The sequence below is a fragment of the Carassius gibelio genome, chromosome A18 (genome assembly GCF_023724105.1).
Source record: "Carassius gibelio isolate Cgi1373 ecotype wild population from Czech Republic chromosome A18, carGib1.2-hapl.c, whole genome shotgun sequence".
NCBI classification, from domain to species: domain Eukaryota; kingdom Metazoa; phylum Chordata; class Actinopteri; order Cypriniformes; family Cyprinidae; genus Carassius; species Carassius gibelio.
Window position 1 is genome coordinate 13,116,213 of NC_068388.1, and position 26,396 is coordinate 13,142,608.

At 37.5% G+C, this 26,396-nt stretch overlaps 1 protein-coding gene across 2 annotated transcripts in view; it reads left to right on the forward strand.

Moving 5' to 3' along the window:
* Positions 1–1,722: 1,722 nt before the first annotated feature.
* LOC127934183 (phosphatidylinositol 4-phosphate 3-kinase C2 domain-containing subunit alpha) overlaps positions 1,723–26,396 on the forward strand; it is a 38,980-nt gene continuing 14,306 nt past the window's right edge. The window contains exons 1-11 of one of the 2 annotated variants that reach the window (XM_052531398.1): positions 1,723–1,839; positions 5,391–6,540; positions 12,236–12,336; positions 12,699–12,859; positions 16,131–16,251; positions 17,329–17,440; positions 18,850–18,929; positions 19,053–19,116; positions 19,222–19,368; positions 19,721–19,760; positions 20,254–20,473. In XM_052531398.1, the coding sequence (XP_052387358.1) occupies positions 5,461–6,540; positions 12,236–12,336; positions 12,699–12,859; positions 16,131–16,251; positions 17,329–17,440; positions 18,850–18,929; positions 19,053–19,116; positions 19,222–19,368; positions 19,721–19,760; positions 20,254–20,473 (2,126 nt within the window). In that variant the 5' untranslated portion in view covers positions 1,723–1,839; positions 5,391–5,460. Of the gene's footprint in view, positions 1,922–5,390; positions 6,541–12,235; positions 12,337–12,698; positions 12,860–16,130; positions 16,252–17,328; positions 17,441–18,849; positions 18,930–19,052; positions 19,117–19,221; positions 19,369–19,720; positions 19,761–20,253; positions 20,474–26,396 lie in introns of both variants that reach the window. The other variant, XM_052531399.1, reaches the window with a different exon arrangement.

Below are 26,396 nucleotides of genomic sequence, written 5' to 3' on the forward strand. Positions count from 1 at the left end.
TTTGACTGTGTGCATTGCATTTATCTAATACACAAGTTTCACAATTTGAGTTTAAATACTGAAATAAATGAACTTTTCCACAACATTCTAATTTATTGAGATGCACCTGCAGTCTATGTTACATGCTTTTCATTTTAGGGTTCTTAATTTATTTTTTTGCAGACACAGGGGCTAGGAATTAGTCCTACTTTCATGGCAAACTGTGGCTGGGGTGGCACATCATGTTATGCCATGGTTAAAGATCTGGCAGTGGCAGTGTTTGGACAAGATACGTTGGCCACTCATGGGCTGTCTAAGGCATTACAGCAAAGCCAGCCTTTGACCAAGACGAAGTAATGCTCATCTTGGGTGAGTTAAATGTCCATCTTTTTTTCTTTGCAAAAACATTATATTACAGTGCAAAATTTGAATGATTGATAAGATAAATTGCATTTACAGACACTACAGAAGAAATTTCCAGATGTTCTAGTAAAGTTTATCAGAACCATTTTGTGATGAACACATCTTGAGGGTAAGGTAATAATTTGTTGCACGCACACACACACACACAATCGTATTGGTTATTAAGGGGGCTCTACAAAGGTGTAATGGTTTTTATACTGTAGAAACTGTAGTTTCTATCGCCCTTCACCAACCCTACCCCTAAACCTAACAAAACTTTGTGCATTTTTACTTTCTCAAAAAAACTCATTCTGTATGATTTATAAGCGTTTTGAAAAATGGGGACATGGGCTATGTCCTCATAAGTCACCCTCTCCTTGTAATACCTGTGTCATACCCATGTCATTATACAAAGTTGTGTCCTGATATGTCACAAAAACATGCCCACACACACACACACACACTCGTATTGGTTATTTACGGGGACTCTACATAGGTGTAATGGTTTTTATACTGTAAATGCAAGCTTGTTTCCCCAGCAAAATTTACTGGTATTACTATACTTGTGGGGACATAAGGACATAACACTGGGAATGCCAGGAATACACACACAACATATTTTAAAACATCAAAGCATCTTTTGTTTTTGCAGGAAAATGGAGTAGATGCTGCCTTATGGCTGTAAATTGGGCTATGTTTCGCTCTGATATAACAATTTTCAATCAATTATATAATTTGTGAAAATACATTGTTTTGTTGTGAAGTTATTTCTCCTGCATGTATCTTGCAGAAGACAATTTGCATAACTTCATATATATCCTGCACAATAATCCTGCAAAAACGGCATGTTTTAAAAAGACCTGTATTGCAATTCCTGGATATAATTGTTTCCTTCATAAAATTCCTGCAGGTTTTCCTTCAGGAAATTGAGCTGAAAATCCTGTATCTGGATAATTTTTCCTGGAGGATATTCCAGCAAGTGTGTTTTTTTCTTTTGTTGTTGTTGTTGTTTTTTGTGTGTAAGGGCTTAGTTTATTCATAGTTTTTCAGGTAGCTTTGCAGGAAGGCTTCTTCAATCCTTTACGATTGTTTAAAAAATTTTTTTTAAATGTGCTTTAGAGTCAGACCATGTAAAACTTTCCCATCAAAGCTGTATTTCCCATTAAAACAATAACAGTTATGCTACTCCCATAACACAAAAATGCTTTACCGTTATAAATTTCATCACTGAAGTGTATCGTTGTGTTAAACTGAAAATAAATGTTCTTTTTTTTTTTTTTTTTTTACTCCGATAACCAAAAGAGTTGTGGTGTGTTTTCTGAGCTCCAGATGTCGCTGTTTCTCTGTAATCTTTCCTCTCTGATCTCCTGCAGGAACTGACGTTTGTGTCTACGACTACAAGAGCAACATTTCCAGCTGGAGGAAAATGTCCAGCGTCAAAGATCGGAGAGTCTGAAGGTGGGAAATCGTCATTTATTCACATAGTTTCTAACAATTCATTTAAGTTTACCCGTCAGGTCTATTTGTCCGTCTACCGGAAGTAAGTTAGGTTGTCCGAGTATTTGTGGTGTTTGTTTTTCTCCTGCTTGTGTTTTCACTTTTCTTGGCGCGTGAAGTGCCGAAACGTTTGCTCAAACATTGCGTAAAAGTTTCGGAAACAACTTTTTAATATATATCTTTTATTTTAGTATTAAGACGTAGTTTTATGAGCTGTTTTACAATGTTCGTCGCAGAATATTTACTGTGCTGACAACAATATTTGAAATATGTACATATTTATGGGAGACTAGAGACTGGAGGCTTCTTTGGTGATCTATTGTGTTTGCACACATAAACGTTTGTTTAATTTCCGAAATGTCTTCTAAACAGCGTTTCTCCTTCATTAATTATTCAGATAAGCGGGGGTTGCATTTCTATTTTGGTCACTTAAATTGAACAATCTTTAATATAATATATTCAATAAATCCCTGTTGCGTTCAGAACAGGTTAATGAAAGTCAGGGATGAAGCTCGAGTCTCTGCTGCTCCTTCACTAAAAGGGTGAAGCCCAGAACACTAATTTAAAATAGTTATATCATTCTCTCATCAGTTTTTAAAATTATAATCTTATTGCTGATAAGCTTTTCTTTGTTTCTTTATGCAAGAAAATTATGCATCCCATTGCATTATTTGCTTGGACCGCCATTCAACATTTTCAAGCTAAAATAGCACAGTTGATAGTATGTGTAATAATTATAATATCTGAATGTTTCTGCTAGGAATAAGAGCTATTTTGTATGCTGCGTTGAGTCATATATTGTTGTGGTTTTGCCTTGTTTTTTTTTTTTACTTTTGCCAGGCATAACTGAAATAGGCTTGTGTAATTTTGTGGATTCAGCACATATGGCTTCTTTAAAAGTTCAGCTGAAATGGTGGCATGTAATGGTGTTTGTTCCTGGAGTGTTGCGTCATTGTGTTTATATGCATGAATCATGTGCCTTGGGTATGCTAGCTGGACATGCATGTGTAACTTATTTTTTGGCTGTCCTGCAATTGTTTTCTGTCACGTAAACTCACTGTATTGTGCATACTGTAAGCTAAATATGTGTAATGCCCGATTTCACACATTACAAGTGCTGTATTGTGTTGTCTATCATCCATTTACCCTTCTGGACCTTCTCATCGTCCTGGGAACTATTTGTCTTCCTTTGACATGTTTTGCAAGCGTAAGAAGAGAATCTCAGACTAAACTGTGTTTCAATTTCTGAGAGGTAAAAGAGAACGGATGTGTTTCTATTTCTGAGAGGTAAAAGCGAACCGATGTTCATAAACTGACACACTGTCACCTAAAAGCTATATGCATTATCTAGTTTTTCATTTCTATCTTAAAAGTGTGACTTCTGTACTTTGAACAGCTGCACTGAAGCTTAATAAATCATTTTATTGTAAAGTTCCGTTTTGATTTGACACCACATTTGAATGGTTTTCCAGTCGTGGGTTTTCAAAATCATAAACAAGTGATGTTTCTCATTGTTAAAACAGTGCAGCCAGGCGTGCACCCTGAGGGGTGAGAACTGTTCCCAGGAGCTTTGAGCTGCAAAGATTTGATAAATCCGTCAGCACAGAATATGCCACCTGCTTTTTTTTTATGTTCTGACATGAAAAAGAGAAGGAGAAACGGTAACTAGATGTTCCTCTCCATATGTTTTAACCATTTGACCTGTTATAGTCATCTTAAATATATTTTGAACCAGAAAACAGATCTTTTGTTCATTGTTTATATGTATAATCATGTGCAAAGTCTTATTGTTTTTGAGACCAGAGCTTCATGATTTCATAATGTAGCATACTAAATATTCAAGCATAATCTTTTTGCACAATTGATGCCTTACTGATAAGACATGCTTGGTCTCTTCTGTGAGCAGTGGTCAGAGAAACCGTCCTCTCTGGATTCTGGATTCCTCACTGTACACAATGGCCTTGGAGAGAATATTGATGGCCAGGCTTGGCAGCATTGATATCTTTGTGAAACTAAATCAAACTGTATGACCATTTCCCAGCACATTGGGAGTGAAATGGATGTTGTTCTTTTATTATTTGTGGTAGAGGTGGGCGGTTTGAATAACTTTTATATTATGGTAATTATATAAATAAGGGTTTATTTGCTGGAAATGCAACAAAAATATTTATATATTAAATGAAAATGTGAATTTTAAATAGATTTTTAAAATGTTTACATCACTCATCTATTTATTTTCTGCTTTTTCAGATAAGCTTGCTGTTAAATATAGTTTTCATAATGCAAACTAACTTTATTATGAAATATTATTAAATGGATAATTCAAACTATTAATTCTGTTTGCATAAGCAGCATTTGAAGATGTAAAATATGAATTTATACCTGCAAATGTACATCAGTTAAATTCTTTATTTTAAAATGGATGGCTCCAGGTTATGAGCTATGCTCCAAGCCATTGTTAAATACTCTATAAACGCACGCCTCTGATCTCATTACATAACCATTTACCTCATCAGTGTTTAGGAGAACAACCATTCTGTTAAATGTTTCTGAAGAAATAAGTTGCTTGGCAGAAGTATTCTTTTTTAATTATTACATTTTTGTTGTTGTTGCATCTGAACATCAGTTAAGTGCTATTGCTTGGCAACTGTGATCAACTAAACTCTGTTTTGCATTGTGTAAAACGCCCCTTAATGTCACATTATTCTTTGTCTTGACTCTTGACTTGTTAGAGACACATCTCTGTGTTTTTTCATTGCTCCTTGTTTTGTCCCTACTTACGTAACATAAATCTGTCCTGTTTTTTTAGCACATAATGAAGTTGTAAATAAGAAGCTTTTCTGTCTGTAGTATGCAACTAATTGGTTCCATTTCAATTGCAAGCTGGCATGTCTCGAGCCTGTAAGGCACAGGGTTATGTCTGGTATGTGTTTGTAACAGCCTGCCATTCACAACAACTGGCCACTCAAATGAACGATATTTTGCAGTTGATTTTTTTTAAGCATTTCCCAATCTAAAGACTTCTCATTTCAAAATATTAATTACGCCTTTGTCAGAAATCAAATACTTGTGATCGTTGCATCGTAAAATGAAAGATTTTCTATGATCCTGCCATAATGACGACTTTTTTTGTCATGCTTTAGTTGCTGCTGTCAATTCAATTTTTCCTAATTTAAGGTGTAGGGTTGCATTCACCCATTTTCATGTTTAACAAGGGCTTTTATATTGAACATAAGAACAAAAAGGACTTATTCATTTGATTTATGTCAAAATGTCAAGTTATTGTTGGTGAAAAATGGTCTGGTTCCTTTACTGCGAGCTCATATGTGTAAACACAGCATTGTGAACAGGATATTTGATGGTTAAAAATCCCCCTGAGCTACTTATACTGACCACTGACTCTAAAAATAGCACTACCAGTGCTTCATAATTGTCAGTGAACATGCAATACATCTTTTGAAATCACCGATGTCCTGAGTTCCTGATACTAACATCTCAATTTCCTCTTGTAGGCACCTTTTGTAAAGCTCATGCCATAACCCAATGGTATCCCCATGTACATAGCGAGGCAAAGCTGACACCATGGCCCACATATCCAGTGGCAATGGGTTTAAGTTTGACAGGCCAGCCACTCCGGGGGAGGACCGGCCCAAAGCGATTGTGGGAAAGGAGGAGGCTTTACGTATGGAGTTAGAGGCCTTGGATAAAATCAAGCGTGAGAAAAGACACACACTCCCAGTCACAGCGTCTTCTATTAATTCTCTTCCCAATCCAGTGACACAAACATCCACTAGCCGGCAAGAGAAAGACCTCATGGTGTTCGCCGAATCAGAAACACAGAAGGATGAGCAAAAAGACAAATTTGAAGATATTGATTTAGAGAAGCTGACCAAGGAGGAGCTGGAAAAGCTGCTTCTGGATGACAGTTTTGGAGTAAACAAAATGACTAGACCTTCCTCTCTGCTAGGTTGCAATCTCAGTGCATCGTATCCTGGAGGGCATGCGTTCAACCCTGCTTCATTCCACTGGACACCCACCCCAACACACGCACAGACTCCCATCTTCCCCTCTGTTCCCTTTCCGAAGCCTACGTGCTCTTTCCAAAATGGCTTTAGTCCAGCTTTGTCTCCGTTTATTAGCCTGCCGGCTCAGCCGACCCCCTTCCTCTCCTTTACGCCAGTCCAACCACCTGCTGCTCTGGTCTACCAGCAGCCTGCCGTCACCCCAGAGATGGCCAAGCTGTTTGACAAGATTGCCAGCACTTCAGAATACTTGAAGAATGGCAGGTCCTCCAGCATGGAAACTGAATCGGGAAGTGTCAAGTCCCTGGAGCCCATGCCTCAGCCTTCAGAACCTCCCAGTTTCAGCCGATTTGAGTGGCTGGACCTAGACCCACTCAACAAGCGCAAGGAAGTGGAGGTAGAGGGGACACGCACTGTATCGGGCTGCCCTTCCATAGAGGAGTCTGGGACTGCTAAAGACCCATGGGATGCAGTTCTGGATGAGCATGAAGTTGTGGATAATAGCAGTCCCTCAGTACAGGTGGAGAGCAAGGTGACTTTAGCCACTCAACCCAGAAGAGCATCAACAGGGGCAGCCGTAACAAGAGGCCAGTCCTTCAACATACCTGCAACCTCAATGGATCACAGCCCAGGCAAACAGGTAAGAGGAACGTCCTTTCTACTGACCCAGAACATTTTGGCAGCACTGTTTGTTCAGAAGTGATTTCCACATCCTCTTGTGCATCCTCTTGAGTTAGAAAAATCTGTAATGGGTGTGTAGGAGGACGTAGAAATGATCCCAGCAAGGTATCATCAAATTCAAACCTGTTGTGTCTAATGCCCACATAGTGAACAACCTATTGTACTGTATGTGCTTTTTGTCAATGTAGTCAGCAAAACATATTTTCGAAATCGACTGTATAGTTGAATGTAGCCGGATGACTAATCAACTAGTCAACATTATAGTGTTTTAAGAAAAAAGTGTTTTTTAACGATATATATTGTGAGAAAGATGCTGCACAAGATGTGAGCGCAATAAAACAAAAAATTATTTCCTAAGGATAATGGAAAAGTAATGCAGTAGAATGCAAAACATTCTATATGAACTGCCCTTATGGTTGTAGCTGTCTCACTTTAAAGGCGATAAATTTAAAAACTCCCTTTCGGAGAGGGCTTTACCAGGCAAACAACTAAAGCACAGTGTGTTAATACATTAAAAAAAAATTCTAGATTAAACTAACACCACTAATTAAGTCCCTAAGCCCCTATTAGACAACATAGTATTTTATAGGTGTCTCTCATGCTTGCATACATTCTAATTCTAGCACTTTAACAAGAAAGCAGCAGTGCTCTGTGATATGACAGGAAGTGGCAGTTAAAAATGTGTGCATATGGTTTTCTGATTATTATACAATGTCAATGTGGTGAATGTCTTCTTTACACCACTTTCTGCTAGGGGCGAATTGCATTTTTCATTTTGGTTTTGTTCGTCATGGTTGGTTTTTTTATCATGTTCTACACAAGTTCTGCTGGTGCTTAGTCTCTTTCATTTTACCACCGTTTTATCTAAACCTCTTGCTTTTATCTATGGTCTTTTTTTTAGAAATGCTGTAACTGATGCCAAAATAAAGAATGACTTCCTGAGAGGGATGTGAAACATTGAGTGAAACTTTTATTACTTGTGAGGAGTGTGTAAAAGGGTTTTTCCCCCAGAAATCCCACTTTCTGTATGGGTAAGGGTTAAAAAGTATTTGCATTTATTTATTTTCCTGTCTAGGGCAATTGGCTGTTGTGACACATTTCCCATAGTACTTGAATAATTTGTACCCATTACTTCAAAAAAGGGACAGCTTTCATCTAAGGATAAAATTAAGGGGTCAGAGGGTTCAGGCTTTGCACTTCCTCTTTTCAAGTTTTAGGACTATTGTTATTATTATTATTATTATTATTCTGAGTCACACATCAGATCTAGTTCATATTTAAGGTAACACTCTGCTATCCTAGTATTTTGTAGTAAATGGGCTGTTGTCTTTGTGTGTGTATGTCTATATGGAGGACTGCTGCTGGTCTCATTAGCAAAGACAAGCCCCAGCTAGCTGTTGTTGCCCCATGTGTTCTTCCCTGACATGCCTGCAGTGGGTCCGTGCAGCTCCTTAGTTGCCATGGCAGCTCTCTTTCGGAGTCTGCAAAAGAGCAGTGAAACTAATCTGAGCTTTGGTTTTGGTGTACAGTTACTCTGCTCCATCACACACAACACAAGATACTCTTATCTCAAGCCCTAGATATTTCAGCCCTTATCAGCACACACATCCCAAAAGACCCTTTTGTTGTTGGTCTTGGTGTAAGTGTAAGTTCACTGTTGCCATTACTTCATGCTTGTGGTTAGGGTTATTAGAGGAAATGCTTTTTTTTTTATTAAGCTTTTTCAGTAAACCGCATTAAGGCATATCCAAATTATGCATTCTCTCCTGATGTAAACAAATAAAGTATTGGTTTCAAAGGTGTGTGTGTGTGTGTGTGTGTGTGAAAGATTTAGGGTGTATTCACACCGGTCTTGTTTGGTTAGATTGAAACGAACTCTGGTTCGTTTCCCCCTTTGGTGCTGATCTTTTTGGCAGGTGTGATTACAACAATCGCACTCTGGTGTGTTCATTGAATCGTTCATTGAATCGATTGTAAAATCGATTTTGCATGTCTAAATAAGTTTTATACGGCAAATAACACCAAATATAGGTAAATCCACGGACAATGGGCAGGAGGAATGTAAAGATTCAATTTATTGGTAAAGACCAATATTTCTGATGATTTATTGGCATGAAGTGGGGAAGAGAGGAGCGAGTGAGAAGCATTCTGAGATACAGGCTGTTTGTGCGCTCTTCTGAATTGGGAATAGCGAACATGCAATACGGCATGCTCTTGATGAATTGTGACGCAGCTTTTGCAAAATACATTTTTTGTTCGTTGTCTGTTTCGGAGCTTAAGTTACATTACATTTTTCTTTAGTTTTAACTATTGAGCTGACCCCGGTTTTTTGTAATGGTGGGCGTTAGCTGTCGGCTAGAGCAGTGCTGATTGGGGAGAACGGAGGTGCGCTCAGTCTGTTGGTCAGTAACCACTCATGGCTGCAGTCATGCATATGCTCTGGAACATAGTAATTTCGCGTCCACGTCGCAGGCTTTTTAGATTAGCAAATCGTCACATCTCAAATCGCGATTTCGATTTCGATTAATCGCACAACCCTAGTGTTGATATTAGATATATGGCAGGTCTATTAGATTGCATTTTAAGGCTTAATGCACAGTTCCAATACTTTTGACATGCCTTAAACACGCATGTGCCAGATATGGCTGTGAGCATTTAGAAGCAGCCACATTTCAGAAATGCCGCGTTTCCACCGAAATTACCCGGAACATTTTTACCAGGAACTTTTTTTCCCAGGAACTTTTTTCCCCCCAGACCTGTTGCTTTATGTGTTTCCACCGCGGTGTAAAGTACCGGGAAGATTAGGCAAATGACTGGTGACGTAGGTCCGCGCGCGTTTCTCAATACAAAGTACGCTGATTTAAAAAAAAAAAAAAAAAAAAAGTACGCTGATTTTGGACGTGCATCATCGGTAGTTAGTTCAGACTTTGTGCATTCGACTGGGGAGTGTGATGTCAGCAACGACGCAAGTCCGGTAAATCTATAAACAGCAGCGTACTTGATAACTTCAGTCAGCTCGTCTTGACTACTGCAATTTTCCTTACTGTGTATTTACAATAAAATAAATAGGATATCAAATACCACTGCCTCCTTTGGTTTTCATTTAAGCATAATAACAGCTGCAGAAATGTACTTAGTTCAGGGATATGCAGCCATTACAATGAAACGAAATATTATATAAATTTGCCTTTTTTATTTTCATTTTAAAATATGGATAAATTGAATACAGACCAAAGAAAACCTGTTAGATTTACCCTGCAGCTCAATTATATTTTATGTTTAACCACTAAAGACACATCAGAGCCAGCGGCACATATCAGAAGGTCTATCCCAGGAGAGGCTGCTCTCGGCGGATACATGAGGACTGAGCTCTCGCTGATCGAGTCGAGCTCACCGTCTCCGAGATCGGCGAAACACATGTCTTTTATAAATAAACAACAGATTTGAGTTTTAAACAACTACATTCTCACATGAAATACTTTTAAAATTACATTTCATGACACAATAACAGTAATATTTGAAAATGATCTGAATAATGGTGTTTGAACTCAACCAATGCTGCGTGAACTCAGATGGCTTTGGCTACAGCAAAAGCCATCTGTATATTTCCCCTCAGTATATTTACAATAACACGAAATAGGATATAAAATACCACTGCCTCCTTTCGTTTTCATTTAAACATAATAACAGCTGCAGAAATGTACTTACTTCAGGGATATGTGTAACGTTATATACAGCCATTACAATGAAACGAAATATAGACTTGCCTTTTTTATTTTCATTTTAACATATAGATAAATTGAATACAGACCAAAGAAAACCTGTTAGATTTACCCCGCAGCTGAATTATATTTTATGTTTAACCACTAAAGAGACATCAGAGCCAGCGGCACATATCAGAAGGTCTATCCCAGGGGAGGCTGCTTCTCGGCGGATAGATGATCACTGAGCTCTCGCTGATCGCGTGGAGCTCACCGTCGCCGAGATCGGCGAAACACATTTTTAAATAGGCGCTCTCTTTATAAATAAACAACAGATTTGAGTTTTAAACAACTACATTCTCGCCTGAAATACTTTTAAAATTAAATTTCATGACACAATAACAGTAATATTTTGAAAATGTTGATCCAAATAAATGGCGGTTGAACTCAACCAATGCTGCGTGAACTCAACCAATCAGAATGTTTAGCGCCAAAGTCCCGCCCCCGAAAGTTCCGGAACTTTGAAAAAGTACCACCTCGCCAGCAGGGACTTTCTGAGGGGCATTTTTTTACCCGGAACTTTATTTAGTTCCTGGTTCCTGCGGTGGAAACACACCAAGTACCAGGCCAAAGTCCCTAGTTCCTGGGTAAAGTTCCTGCGGTGGAAACGCGGCTTTAGACATCAATTAGATACTGTTTTGAGTCAGTACTTGTTACTGCCGATATTGAAGAAAGACTGGTATCATTTGTCATTATTTTGACATCCCTAGTGTATCAGTAGATACTGCGACTATGTGATTTCTGTAGTGAGTGTGTTTAGAAATGTGCTCTGAATGTCCCCTCCAATTGTGAACACTGAACTGCCCGTTAGCTGATCGTACGTGCGGAAATGAAGTTCGTTTAATGTCCGTGTGGGTAATTGGATACAAAATAATTAACTCTTTCTTGTCACAGTTTACCATTAAGCACTCAGTCATCAGTAAAATGTTTGATCATCTGACGGAAGTTCAGTCATATTTATTTAGTGGAAGTATTATCAGGTCATAGGGACCAGAGTTCCAGTTAGTGCATATCAGTATTCTTAGCAACAATAGTGGAGAGGAAGTTCCAATTGCTGTGAATTCCATTACACACAAACGTAGATGATGATTTTACTTCTGTTCTTTAAATTATTTCTTTGCAGAACCCACATGAACTTTTAGCCTGAGGAAAAGGTCTGTTTGGACTGGGGGAGACTGCATGTAGGGCAGCCAGAACTGTAAAACCATAGCTCCAAGCAAAAGCGGATGAATAATTTGTGAATGTGTGTCACGTGGCGTCTCATTTTTCTCTAAGGTTAGGCCTAGAGCTTTGGCCTAGTAAACAGCTAAAGAAACCATCACATCCGATGCATATATGTATATTACCCACAGTAAAACATGTGACCTGCTCTTTTTGTCCATATTGACATTCTTAAATATAACTTTGATTACACTTATGGTGAATGTTTTAGAGGCAGATGTTTCATTAGAGACCATGTTAAGAGAAAATATCACAAAATAATGCCTAATCCACTTGTTATACCATGAGATTACATTTATATAGTCTTTCTTAGCATGTGAGCCATTGTTGAACTGAATGTACCCTTAACTCCATGTTGATGTTCCTTTCCTTCCTGAAGGAAGTCTCTTTTTTTTTCTTTTCTTTTTTTCTTCACATTCTTGGTATCCTCTCACCAAACCGAGACGTTTCGTTCCACAATTGAACTTGGATGTTAATGTCATCGCTCTATTGATCTGTTGTCTATTTGTTACACCTTTACATAATACAAACTCTAAATAATTTGTTTACAACATGCATTTAACACGTGATTTCCTATGTGTAGAACACCATTAGTGAAAGTGAAGGTATAGTATAATAGTCCAAAAGTCTGATCATCGGTATAACCATGGCTTAATGTCTGTCTGTTTACAGGTCTATAAAGGAAGTACAAATGCACTCTCGAAGTACTCCATCTTACAGGGAAATGACGCCCAAAATCTAGAAGTCGTAGCATTCTGTGAAGACATTTCAAAGTGAGTTGTGTGTTGTTGTTGTTGTTGTTGTTGCAGAAGGTCCCAGGATACCTGAATCAGTCTGTAATGTTGGATTCTATAGGGAAAGCAAGGCTAATTTGGATCTGAAGGGCTAATTTTGGAAATGCCTCAAGACCTCAAACAAGGACTGCTAACAAGTGAAATGTAGGAAGTCTACAGCTGTGTAGCCCATGTAACAATGGGAGCTAGTAAATTGTTTTATGATAACATCACACAAGCAAAGAGAGCATGCATATCAAGATTAATAAAGGACTTGAGACTGAACCTTGTGGTACACCATATTTACCTGTGTTAGGTCTTTGTTTACCCAAATTGTTTTTCTTTTTTTTCTTTTTTTGCAGACTGAGGTCAAAGTTTCCACATATCGACCTGGCTTCCAATCCTGGCTATGTTCTCAGCCCTGTGATCACTCAGAAGGATGCAGGAGGAGACAGTGGGGGCAGTGTTAAAGTATCCATTGAGATTTCTGATTCTCAACAGCCTGTAACTTTCACTTGTGATGGTAAGCATTTCTTTGTGACTGTGAATTCATTACAAAAAGCTATTGACAATGAAACTGTTAGCATAACAATTTTCATATAAAACATTTAAGGCAGTTAAAGGAACAATTCACCCAAAAATTAAAATTCTGCAGAAGAAAGTTAGTCATACAGGTTTGGAATGTCATAAGGGTGAATAAATTAAGCCATCATTTAAATTTCTGTGTGAACTATCCATGTACTCCCTGTTAGTCAATAATAAGCTTCTCTGGATGTCTGCTATAAAGGAAGCTGACAAATGAAGAAGTCACAACACAGCGCCAGAGAGCATTTATGCTGTGACACAATCTTCTTTTTACATAACTGTCATAGTGCATCTACTCAACAGATTCTTCGATTGGGGTTCCTGTGTTTTTCATTTTTCAGATTGCATGTCACTTGCCATGTGTTTTTTTTTTTTTTTTTTTTTTTTTTTTTACTGAGTAACCTCTCTGTGGTCCAGGCACGGAAAGTCCTTTTCATTGAGCTGTAGTGTGCTTGGCTCAGTTCCCTGTGAAGCGGCTGTGTTCTGAAGACTGGCGGGCCTCGTTTTTTTTTGTGCTTGGTCTCTGACCACCTCACTCCTGGCAAGAAATCAAGACTGGCCTTTTGTGTTGAAGAATTTTTCTGTGTTGTTACTGCCTAAGCCCCATAGCTCTTTTTGTCCTGGATAAATCCAGCATAGACTGTGATCTTAGGAAGGGAAAAGGGGGCACAGTGTTTATTGGGCCCTGAAGTTGCTTCACAGACGGCTAATATATTAAATGTAATATGTATATTACCTAGCTTTTCCTCAAGTCCACACCATAGGCAGAGTTTAACTTTTATGTGTGGGGGTCCAAATATTTTTGTTATACATTTCATGTATTTTTATGTAATACATATTCTACATAAAAAAATACATTTAGAATGAACAATAACTGCTGTACAGAGTAAAAAAATAACATAATGCAGAAAAGCCGCCTCTTTTTCTGAATTGTATAGATGACCACTATCTTTCTCTCATCTTTTCAGATAAATTTTCAGTCAAATCGTTCTGTGTGCTAGATTTTTTTTATGCTCCTCTGGCCGGGCTTCAGGATGGTTTTTATGTCAAAGTTCAGATGCGGGTCAGATCCCTGGCCTGTTTTAGGCGTCTCCTTACTTTTATATTTTAGATATCCATGTATCCATGAATAATCCACATTGATGTGGAGAGATACAGAGGAGACAAATTGTTGAATAAAGTCTTTTTTTTTTTTTTTCTACGCATTCAAAAAGTATTCTTGTCACTTCATAACGTTACGGTTAAACCACTGATGGCTTTCTATTGATATATTTATCATATCTGTGAGGCATGTATTCGCTGAGTTTTAATTCATTTTTGTGAGGCACTCCTGTTCAAGACGAGACGACCGAAAGCGCGTCATGTTTTCTTTATTTTATAAAAGCTTAACGTTTTGTTGATATTGTGAGTGTACACAAATAAAAGTAATAAAATCATGATTTTTTTCATAGCTCAGACAAAATCTTGATTTTAGAGCCTACCAAATAGTTTGTAACAATATTCATATATTCCATTTACATTCATCAATAAAGTAATATTTTTTCTATTACTTAACTTTCTTTCTTTAAATATCGTCCGATAATTAATGCGCATCTCGTCAATAAAGCTGGTTCTCTAATCAGCTGTTACTACACGGAGCCATGGTTAACTGACAAGCTGCGCAAATCAACGCTGATAATGAACATGAATTGGCGCAGCTTGTCAGTTAAAAATGGCTCCGTGTAGTAACACCTGCTTTATGTGAAATCACACACCTGATCGAATTTACCGCTGATTAGATAAACTGCTTTACTGACAAGATGCGGATTAATTATCGGACGATATTTATCGTGCACCCCTATTAATGCATGCAGTGAAGCACCATACAGCTAAATGATGGACATACCATCTCATTGCATGTCAGTGCTGGCTGTCTAAAACTTCAAAGAAGAAAAAGAGCTTTTTGGTTTGTTTAAGTGGAGGAAAATGCTTAGCTGTGAAATGTTATTAAAGTTTGCAATTCCAGACATTCTTTCATGAAAGACAAGGCAGATTAAGCTGAGGAGGTGACTAGGGTTTGAATGTGTGGAATACGAAGGCTTTTCCAGTATAAACTCAGATCAAGTGTCTCAGTTTTCTGATCTCTGGATCAGACCTTATCCCTTCTCCTTTTCAAATGTAGGTATATCCATTTGACAAAAAGTTTAAAATTCATAGTATAGTAGCTCTAGCTTCAAGACTGTGCATATATGGTCTGATGTTCTACTCTAGCTTTTCTGCCTCATAGTTTTTTTTTCCATGTCTTCCTTATGGCTGTAGAGTTCTTGCCGTTTAAGAACAACCACATTCTCCTGACATTCCAGACCCATGTGTGTTGCTGTAGTGCCATGAAAAGAGGAGGGCAGAGGAGGAATTTTACTGGCATCCCATAACCCTTCAAAGCAACCCCAAATCCACCACAAATTAGGCATGACCATCAGACCTTTAGGCTTGAAAAACACTGCAGACATGAACAGTCCAGGCTAGGCACAGCTCACTTACTGTAATTCAGCCCTAGGTTTGGAGTTTGTAGAGAGGATCATTCCAAGGAGGGGTGTGGGGCATGTTATTGCTGCTGCCTGGGGTGACCATGAACAAAATGTTGGGTGTCATATTTTTGCTCTGATACAGTTAAACATCTCATGCCAAATCCATTTCTTGTCATAGTTTTCAAACTCAATGAAGTAGTTCACAATTGGTTCAGAGGTCCTTTTCCAAATGGCACCCACGTCCCACGCTGTCCTCAAATCAACACTTTACTGCATGAACTGTTTGGTAATAGTCCACTGTAAAGCCAACACCAGTGCAAGCTTTGCAAAATGGTGCATACTGCTGGCCGCATCATTTTTACGTTTTGTGCAGCATCAGGCAGACTACATCTGCTTGATGGTTCTCAATTCATTTAAATGGACAGTTTACCCAAAAATGAAAATTCTGTCAGCATTTACTCACCCTCATGTAATTCTAAATCTGAATGACTTTCTTCTGTGGATGAAGATATTTTGAAGAATGTTTTGTCCATACAATAAGAGTCAGTGGAATCCAAAACAATATTGGACACCACTGACTAGCATTATATGGACAAAAACACATTTCTTTAATTAGCTTCTGTACTTTTTCATTAGCTTCATTGTGTTCTTAGTCAATGGATGTCTTTTTCCCTCAAGTTTTCTGTGCTTTTTTCCCCCCAGTGAGTTCTCCAGTGGATCTGCTTATAATGCAGGCTTTGTGCTGGGTCCATGATGACCTGAACCAGGTGGACATCAGCAGCTACGTTCTTAAGGTCTGCGGACAGGAGGAGGTTTTACAGAAGTGAGTCTTTCATTTAACATCTCTCTTTCCTTTTTGCAGGCATTCTGTCGTATTACATAAACAAGTCCCCTGCCAACATTCCTTGAAAACTGGGTTATTTTGCTTCCTTGTTTGCTTTTTACCCACACCATTGGAAGAGCAGAACCAACAGATCAAGGGGAGGGGTTGTCTGCTCTAATAAGGAACTCTAATAAATTGGCAAAAAACTAATCATTCCAAGCTTTAGGAAGAATTGAGTCTGTATTGCAAGGCATCCTCCCTTAGTTACTGTGGGTGTCCCATGTTATTTGTGTAAGTTTTGAAAGCTCTTAGTTTCTCGTTATGCTAAGCTATAGTTCTTCAGATTCTGGCTCAGTGCTGACTCTCTTGTCCTCATTTGACTTTGGCAAGTTGATACTAGTGATTACGACCCTGCTCTGGCCTTCCAAAGCACAGTCATCCAGGACTCATCTCATAGCCAGGAATGTTCTTAGACTGCAATCTCAAAAAAATTTGATTTATTTTAGCTTTTATTATTATTTTTAAAAGTTTGGTGTTGGTAATATATATTTTGTTTGTATTAAGATTTCTTTTAAAATATGTCTCTTGGCAAGGCTTTATTTATTGATCTAATATATAATAAAAACAGTAATATTGTGAATATTATTACAGTTCATAATATATAGTTCATAGTATATATTTTAAAATGTAATTTATTCCTGCTTTGGTAAAGCTAAATTTTTCAGAAATCATTTTTATATGAAGATTTGGTAACATTTGTTCTTCTTATCCGTGTTGAAAAGAGTAATGCTGCTTAATATTTTTGTAAAAACCAAAGAAAGTTCAAAGGACAACATTTGTTTGAAATATATTATTAACATCTTTTTTATCAATTTAATGCATCCTTGCAAAGTAAAAGTATTAATATATTTCAAACAATATCTTAATAACCCCAAACTTTAAAATGGTAGTTATTGTTACAGTTATTATTACTAGTATAAAGAGTTGAGATATTATTCAGTTATTCATTGATTCATTGAGTTATTGTTACTTTTGGCTCTGGTCCATGTCTGAAGCATCTTTAACTTTGTCTTCCAGTAAACACAGTCTGGGCAGTCATGAGTACGTGCAGAACTGCAGGAAGTGGGAGACTGAGATCAAACTACAGCTCCTTTTTCTTAGCACAATGAGAAGAGATCTGGCCCGAACGGTAAAACCATTACAAACACTAGAATATATAATTAGAAACTAGTTCACTGCACTACTATATTCACAGGTTATAAACAAGACATATTTAATGGATAAATGTTAAGTGGGTATAAAAAAAAATAATTACCCCCCTTGAAAATAATCACAAGTTGTTGCTTTGCAGCCTGAAATGAAGATGGACACAGTTTGTTTTATCCAGCTGAATTTACTCAGTGCAACTTATAACATCCAAGTGAAAGATATAACACCAACATGACCAAAAAATAAATAAATGAAACCGAATCACTGAGTTGGAAAAAGGATCACCCCCTTGTTTCAGTATTTTGTTGAACCACCTTTTGCTTTAATTACAGCCTTTAGTCTCTTTGCACATCTAGACTTTGTAATATTTGCCCATTCTTCTTTGCAGAACTGCCCAAGTTTAGTTAAATTTGATGGTGACTTTTTGTGGTCTGCTGTCTTCAAATAATTTCACAGATTTTCAAGGACATTCACCTTTTTTGCTGTGTTTGTGGTCAGTTTAGATGTGTGCTTTGGATCATTGTCATGTTGTAAGGTAAACCCTCTCCTTATTGACAACTTTCTGGCAGATGGAAGATTTTCCCTAATAATTTTACCCCATCCATTTTTCTTCTATCCTGACAATAATGAATGAATGCTGTTATCTGGATGGTGAGCAGTATTTGATTTCCACCAGAGATTTCGTTTGGTACTGAGGCCAAATCATTCAATTTAAGTCTAATTTTGGCAAATCTCAGTCATGACTGCATGTGGCCTTTCTTGAGGAGTGGCTTTTTTCTTGCAACCTTCTCATACAAGCTACATTTGTGGAGAATTTGTGATATTTTTGTCACATGCACAAAATGTCATTTTGTCATAAACTCCTGCATCAGCTTCAGAGTTGCTGTAGGTCTCTTGGTCGCATCTCTGAGCAGACTCTTTTATCCAGTTTGGAGTGACGTCCTGATCCAGGGAGGGTCTGTGTTCTACCAAATGCCTTCCACTATTTAATAATAGACTTCACTTTGCTTCTAGGCATTGATAAAGCCTTTGAATTTTTTTGTATCCTTCTCCTGACTTGTGCCTGTCCACAACTTTATCCCAGAGATCTTTTGACAGTGCCTTGTCACCCGTAGTTGATTGTTTGCTTCAGTTGCACTACCAAGGACTGAAATGCTCTTTTTCTGCTGAGCTAATTAAAATGACCACATAATTATGTATGACTGAGTTTACAGGTCATTTTTCGGAACTCAGTGATTCTGTTGTTGTTTTCTGACATATGTTGTTGGTGTTATATCTTTCACTTCGCTGTTGTAAGTTGCGCTGAGTAAATAAAGCTGGATAAAACACACACCGTTTCTGTCTTCATTTTCTATACCAACTGTATGTTTTCTCTTTGTACGCTAACAGGCAGAAGATGACATCTCCCCAATTGTCTTGGAGAAATACCTTGGCCTAGTGGAGAGGCCATTTAAAGAGGCAGTCACAAGGTAGGAATGTGCTCCATCTTATCTCCTGCCCCTGCTAAAGACTAGGAAAGCCATGGGTGGCCTTTGAAGTCTCTGATTGTGCTTGTTGGTTTCTCATTCCTTTGCATGTTTTTTCTCCTCTAGAGAGGGTCTTGCCGAATACCTAGAAGGATATCTTAAGCAAGTCAATCTCTGCCTTCAGAATGAGGTAACTTATTTCTCAAACAAATTAAGCTAATACTTTATAAAAAGTGTTTGAAACAACTTTAGTGTTTAGAGCTCAGTGCTCTCACTGTGTTTTCTCTCTCATTAGAGCACACTGTATAAAACAGTGGACAGTGTGGTTCAGTCGGTTAAAAATCTGTGCTGTGCTCTGGATGAAATTGAGACCCCAGCCATCACTGATGCAATCAAGAGGTTCAAACGCTCTGTCAACCTTCCTAGAACACGTTCTCCAGAGGTCAGAGAACATGCAATGAACAATATTAAAACTGGCACAAAGACAATTTTAATAGCTATTTTAATGTTATGACACAACCAATTGTTGATAAATGGCTGATATTATAGTTCTAAACGAAACTATAATCAGTTATTTTAAATTGTAAAACTGGGTTTAGGCATCACAACATTATAATATGGTATAAAAAATGTTGAGATCCACTAAATATTAACCTTCTCTAACCTTATTTAAATCAATTATTATTATTATTTTTTATTTATCCAATGCTGTTAATTAAAAAATAATAATAATTCTGTTTAAATATTATATTATTTATTACTATCATTATTTATATACATATTTGTTTTGGCAGGCTGGTGCCACAAGTTCAGCTTCTACAGGTTCAGCTAATGGTAAGCGCAGCTCCTAAAGTCATCTCAATGTTCTTCTCTTAAAAGGTGAAGTTTTTAGTATTTTCTATATTAAAATGCTTTGCTCTAATACTTCATATGCACAGTCATCTGCAAGCAAGCCCTTTTGGTAATTTCCTTGAAAAAGTGTAAGCACTGTGGCTTTGTTGTGCTATCAGAACTTTGCTCTGTTGTTTTATTTTTCATGATCCAGTCCACTTTCATATAAAAACCTTACCATTATGTATATTATTAGTAGTAGTAGTAGTAGTTAAAAGTATTACAAGTTTATAAGTTTACTCTATTTATTTGAGCATATTTTGTCTCATATTTTGTCTAGTGACGCTAGTGTGCCAGAAATGACATACTTTAACATTACATCCGTGAACTTCCTTTTGGGAACAAAGCATTAATTGCAGCTTTAACTATATATATATATTTGGGATGTACTGTTTCTTGATCACCTCTGCTTTACTCAGCTTCTTGTGATCCCCAGGTTATGATAGCCCAGTGGAGGAGAGTGTAGCCGCACTCACAGACGCTGTGTATGATCTCGCTAAGCTCTACCTGAGGTCTTTCTGTCCAGCTACTCCTGGTTGCACGATGGAAGAGCACATGGAGGACAGGAGGGACAGCAGAGAGGCCTCGGGCACCACAGAACACCTGCAGTTCACGCTGTTTGCCGTTCATGGCATTCCTGCTACCTGGGTCAGCAGGTAAGCACTGTGACCCCTTTAGTGCTCGTGAGATGAGTGTTTCTGAAGCTGGTATAAGCGTTAGTTATAAAGAAATTTATTTGAAAAGAAATCCATTTTCCCTTCCTGTTTTGGCGTATCAAGCCCCACAGTCTAAATAAGCACTAAACGATGTTTAATTCACTCCAGACTGATAATGACTCTGTTTAACAAACTCACAGCCAAGGTAAACTACTCAACTACTTTCGAAGCACTGCCTTAGTCCATATTCATTCCACTGTTATTTCCTCCTAGATAATTTGAGTAATTTTGGATCTGTGCTCTTTTGGAGCAATCAGCTGAAGTAAATTATATCTGGACCATTCAACATTTAACCCAACTTGGAGAGCTTAGAATTGTGTTATTTCCATTCACTACACTCAAAAGTAACCATATTCAACCTTCTTTTGAAATGGCCACCTATGAAAAATATTGCAAGGAATGAGGGCTGTGTCCTCTGATAATGAATATTTGGAGGGTCAAGATGTTGCTGATGATCTCATATTACTAATGCTGTGCAGTACAGCTAAATATTTAAATTTTTTTGACAATCGGGATACAATTAGAAATGTACATATTAGTTCTTAAATGGCCTCAAATTTAGATTTTTAACTATAAATTTTTGATCCACAAAAAACTTCAGTAACTTTGCTTTAATGCTTGTTGATCATTAAATGAGTATGGATCAAGTAACTAATCAACTGACTAATATATTGTGTGTGTATATTATGTTCAGTAGTTTGGGGTCAGTTTTTTTTTGTATATATATAGTTTTTTTAAAATACAAATTTCTCAAAAGATTTTTGCTTCAAATAAATGCTTCTATTTTGAACTTTCTATTTAAAAGAATAAAATAAGCTTGAAATGTATCCTGCATCACAGTTTCCACAAAATATTAAATTGCCTAAGCTTATTCAACCTTGATAGTAATAAGAAATGTTTCTGGAGCACAAAATGATTTTTGAAGGATCATGTGTGTAATGGCTGCCGAAAATTCAGTTTTGACGTCACATTAACCCTTTCGAGTCGATTAACGCATATATGCGTTTTGAGTCATTTTCTCCTGATAACCCCGAAAAGAACTTAAATTACACTTTCAGTTTTAATCGTACAGATAAGAGCAATACATCAATCGAATCTGTAAAGAGTCTAGTTTTTTTGGGATACAGACATAATAACAAAAAACCTTTGTGCACTTATAAAATAAAGATAACAAACAAGGTGCGCTGTCTACAGTCTTTGTCTCCGCTGATCGTCATGTACAAACATTTCATTAAAATGAACTGTAACTCCGTGAATACTCAAAGAAGAGACATGAGAGAGATATCTATAGAAAGCCTGGAATGTCTCCTTTTAAACTAAACAGGTGCTGCCGAAAACAAATATTCTGAGATAAAGTAATCCATATGAAAACAACGCAATGTCTGTTTTTCATATCTCCGCTCATTATATCTAATGTGACCACGCCCTCGCGCTGAACGCTCTATTCAGATTCAAACTGAAGCGCGCGGCTTGAATACGCCCACACAGAAGAAAAAGCAGCCAGACTATTCTTCAAGTTTTTATTTTATTTTACTGTTTGCTTCGCGATGAGAGGACTAAGACATAATTCACCCCAAAAAGGTGTGATGTGGTTGAGGATTTGAGAAATAGATTTCTTCAGAAAAAAGAATGAAGCACTTTAATCAGCAGAGATCATAAACATGAGTAAGTCTCTTTTTATTTATTTGTACTAGTTTTCACATAACGTGTAAACATTTTACTAGTCAGACTTTTTCCAAATACTTTTTCCAAACTATAATTCCTGACTAAATGTATAATCAAGTGAAACATTATGAAGTTTCAATAACAATATACAATACTATACCATTCAAAAGCTTGATGTAAATAATATAAATGTGACAAATAGAGATAACTCTAACAAATGTAAAAACAATGCAGTTCTTTCGATTTATTCCCCCTAAAAAAACCTGAAAAATATTATCAGCTCTTTTCAACATTAATAATAATAATAATAATAATGATGATGATAATAAATGGGGTTTATTTGGTAGAAAATAAGATTGTTAAAAGGATTTCTGAAGGATTGTGTGACTGAAGTAAGGATGCCAAAAAAATTGTTTGAAAGTCAGCTTTGATTGTTCCTAATAAACTGTTTAACTGCTCCCCCAAGTGGATATTAAATTATGTTGTGGGATAATTAAATATATTCTTAATAAACTACAAACTAAAATTATATACTTTTATTTTGTTCTCACATTCTTTCTTGTAAGTCCTCCCTCAGTGGCACAGTTGAATGGGAGGCTCATTATGCAGCTCATTATGCAGGCCTTTGTCTTCTCAGGTGTAAATCACAATGATATTCATGATAGTTGACGCCTACTCGCATATGACTTTTACCAACAAAAAGTGTTTTAGAAAATTTAAATCAATATATTGTTTTCTGTGAATGAGTAAACAAGATGATTTTCATATCATTCAGAAAGAAAAATTCTAGGCTACAAGCTCCAGTTCTCAACTTTTCCGGCAACCAATTTTATGTATGTGTTTTATTGCCTTATTCAAGTGATTTAACATTTTTTGTTTTTCACTAACCATGCATAACATTTTTTTTCTCAAAAATACAATCATGTACATGCATGCCTTTCACATATTATTATAGCCCAGTTTTTGCTGATTACAGTGATATTAGACTTTACCCATTTAGATATTTATAAGAAACTGAAAAAAGCACAAATGTCAGGGCATGACAAAACTTCTCAAGGCCCCAAAAATACCCTTAGACTCCAGAGGGTTAATAAATTACAACTTAAAATATATTAACATAGAAAACAGTTATTTAAAATTGTTATAATATTTAACAATATTACTGCATTTTTTTATATAAAAAAAGCAGTCCTTTGCTAAAAAGTTTTAACATTTAAGAGTTAATGTAAAAATCTTAGCAATCCCATACTTTTGAATAGCAGTGTGTGAATGTCTTTTTTTATGTACAATATATTAAAATAGTTGATACTTTTATAATTTATTGAGATGCACCTGTAATGTCATGGAAAAGTTCATTTATTTTTGTAATTCAGTTCAAAAGGTGAAACTCGTGTAATTCGATGCATACAGACTGAAGTAGTTTAAGTTAGGGGTGCACCGATCAAGATCGGCCCGATCGTTATGCACAATCCAGTCAGTAAAGCCGGTTCTCTAATCAGCAGTAAATTCCATCAGGTGCGTGATTTCACATCGAGCAGCTGTTACTACACAGAGCGATTTCATTTTCAACGTTTATTTGCGAATCCTCTCAGTTAACAACAGCTCTGTGCAGTAACAGCGGCTCTATGTGAAACCACGCACCTGATGGAATTAACCGCTGATTAGAGAACCGGCTTTACTAACGAGATGCGCATTAACGATCGGCCGATCTCGATCGGTGCACCCCTAGTTTAAGTCTTTGGTACTTTTATTTGTGAATATTTTGGCTCACATTTAACAAAAATCTCAACAAGTTAGAATACTTTAAGATCTATAAAAAAATTTTTTGTGAATTGTTGGCCTTCTGTTAAGTATGATCATTTACTGTACATGTACTCAATACTTTGTAGGGACTACTTTTGCTTTAATTACTGCCTCAATTCAGCGTGGCATGGTGGTGATCAGTTTGTGGCACTGCTGAGGTGGTATGGAAGCCCAGGTTTCTTTGACAGTGGCCTTCAGCTCATCTGCATTTTTTGGTCTTTTGTTTCTCATCTTCCTCTTGACAATCCCCTGTAGATTCTCCCTGGGGTTCAGGTCTGGTAAGTTTGCTGGCTAGTCAAGCACACCAACACCATGGTCATTTAACCAACTTTTGGTGCTTTTGGCAGTGTGGGCAGGTGCCAAATCCAGATGGAAAATGAAATCTGCATCTTCAAAAAGCTGGTCAGGCGAAGGAAGCATGAAGTGCTCCAAATCTTTGATTAACAGGTGCAGTGACTTTGGTTTTCAAAAAACACAATGGCCCAACACCAGCAGATGACATTGCACCTCAAACCATCACAGACTGTGGAAACTTAACACTGGACTTTAAGCAACTTGTTCTATGAGCTTCTCCACCCTTCCTCCAGACTCTAGAACAGGGGTAGGCAAGTTCGGTCCTAGAGAGCCGCAGACCTGCAGAGGCTGCATCCGAAAACTTAGGCAGGTGACTTGCTGCCTTGCTGTCTAATCGGGCAATGACTTTGCAGGCAGAGTGAAACTGATCATGAAACTGATTTCGGACAGGCTTCTGAGGCAGCGTAATGGTTTACTGATCTACAGCAAAATATAGAGAGCTTTGGTGATAATTAGGTGTATATTTCATTACTGCAATATTAATTTATCACTAGAAATGGCATAAAAGTGAAAAACGTTGATCAGAAACATACATTAACACACAAACTGACCATCAACCGCAACTTTTAGACGCCATCATAATTTTTTGGCTTAACTCTCATGGAATGGAACGCACAGGATTGTGGGATATCAAAGGCAGCGTTGGATACATCTATGATGCCTTCAGAAATTGGCCAGATGAAGGCATCTCAGGAGACAGGAAGTGAAGCTAACTTTGATTTCGGACGTGCCTTGATGCCTTCCTACCTTGGAATGCATCCTCCGAAGGCAGCATTTTTCAGTTTTCAGATGCAGCCAGAGTTCAGCTTCAACCTTAATCAAACGCACCTGAACAAGCTTATTAATCCACTCAGGATTACTAAGGTACAGGCAAGGTGAGGGTTTTTTTCAGAGTTGGAGCTGAACTGTGCAGGACTGCGGCTCTCTAGGACCGAACTTGCCTACCCCTGCTCTAGGACCTTGGCTTCCAAATGAAATACAAAACTTGCTCTCAAGAGGACTTTGGACCACTGGGCAACAGTCCAGTTCTTCTCCTTAGCCCAGGTAATATGCCTCTGACGTTGTCTGTGGTTCAGGAGTCGCTTAACAAGAGGAATACAACAACTGTAGCCAAATTCCTTGACACGTCTGTATGCCTTGACCCCAGCTTCAGTCCACTCCTTTTGAAGTTCGCTTAAATTCTTGAATCGATTTTGCTTGACAACCCAAGGCTGCGGTTCTCTCGGTTGGTTGCATTTTTTTCTTCCACATCTTTTCCTTCCACTCAACATTTATGTTAACATGCTTGGATACAGCAATCCGTGAAGATCCAGCTTCTTTGGCACCCTTCCTTGTGAAGGGTGTCAATGATTGTCTTCTGGACAACTTGTCAGATCAGCAGTCTTCCCCATGATTGTGTAGCCTAGTGAACCAAACTGAGAGACCATTTTGAAGGCTCAGGAAACCTTTGCAGGTGTTTTGAGTTGATTAGGTGATTGGCATGTCACCATATTCTAATTTGTAGAAATTTGTTGAATTGGTAAGCTTTTGTTAAATGTGAGCCAAAATCATCACAATTAAAAGAACCAAAGACTTAATTTGTGAAACTTGTGTATTAAATAAATTCAGTTCACATAGACTGAAGTAGTTTTAGTAGAACTACTGAAATAAATTAACATTTCCACAACATTTCTAATTCATTGAGATGCACCTGTTCATCACCAAGGGAGTTTACTCTTATGGAACTTAGCTAAACACTAGTTTTTTGAAGTCAGTGGGTTAATCTTTGTTTTAGGCCATACCACATAGCTTGCTTTATCTGTAGCTCTCTTTATCTAGCCTCAGCAGCAGCACTTCTCTGCTGTGACTGAAATAGACTTGACTGGTGATTTCCATAAAGAACAGTGAGAGCAGGCAGATCTGCACAGAGAGAGGGCTGTGGTTGTGTGTTTGGAGGCAAAGCAGGGTCACAGTTCTGCACCACTTGGTTCTGTATTTTGATCCAGTTCTCTAGAGGGAGAAACTTTTATTTGTCACTAATTTCTCCCTTTAGGATACTTTC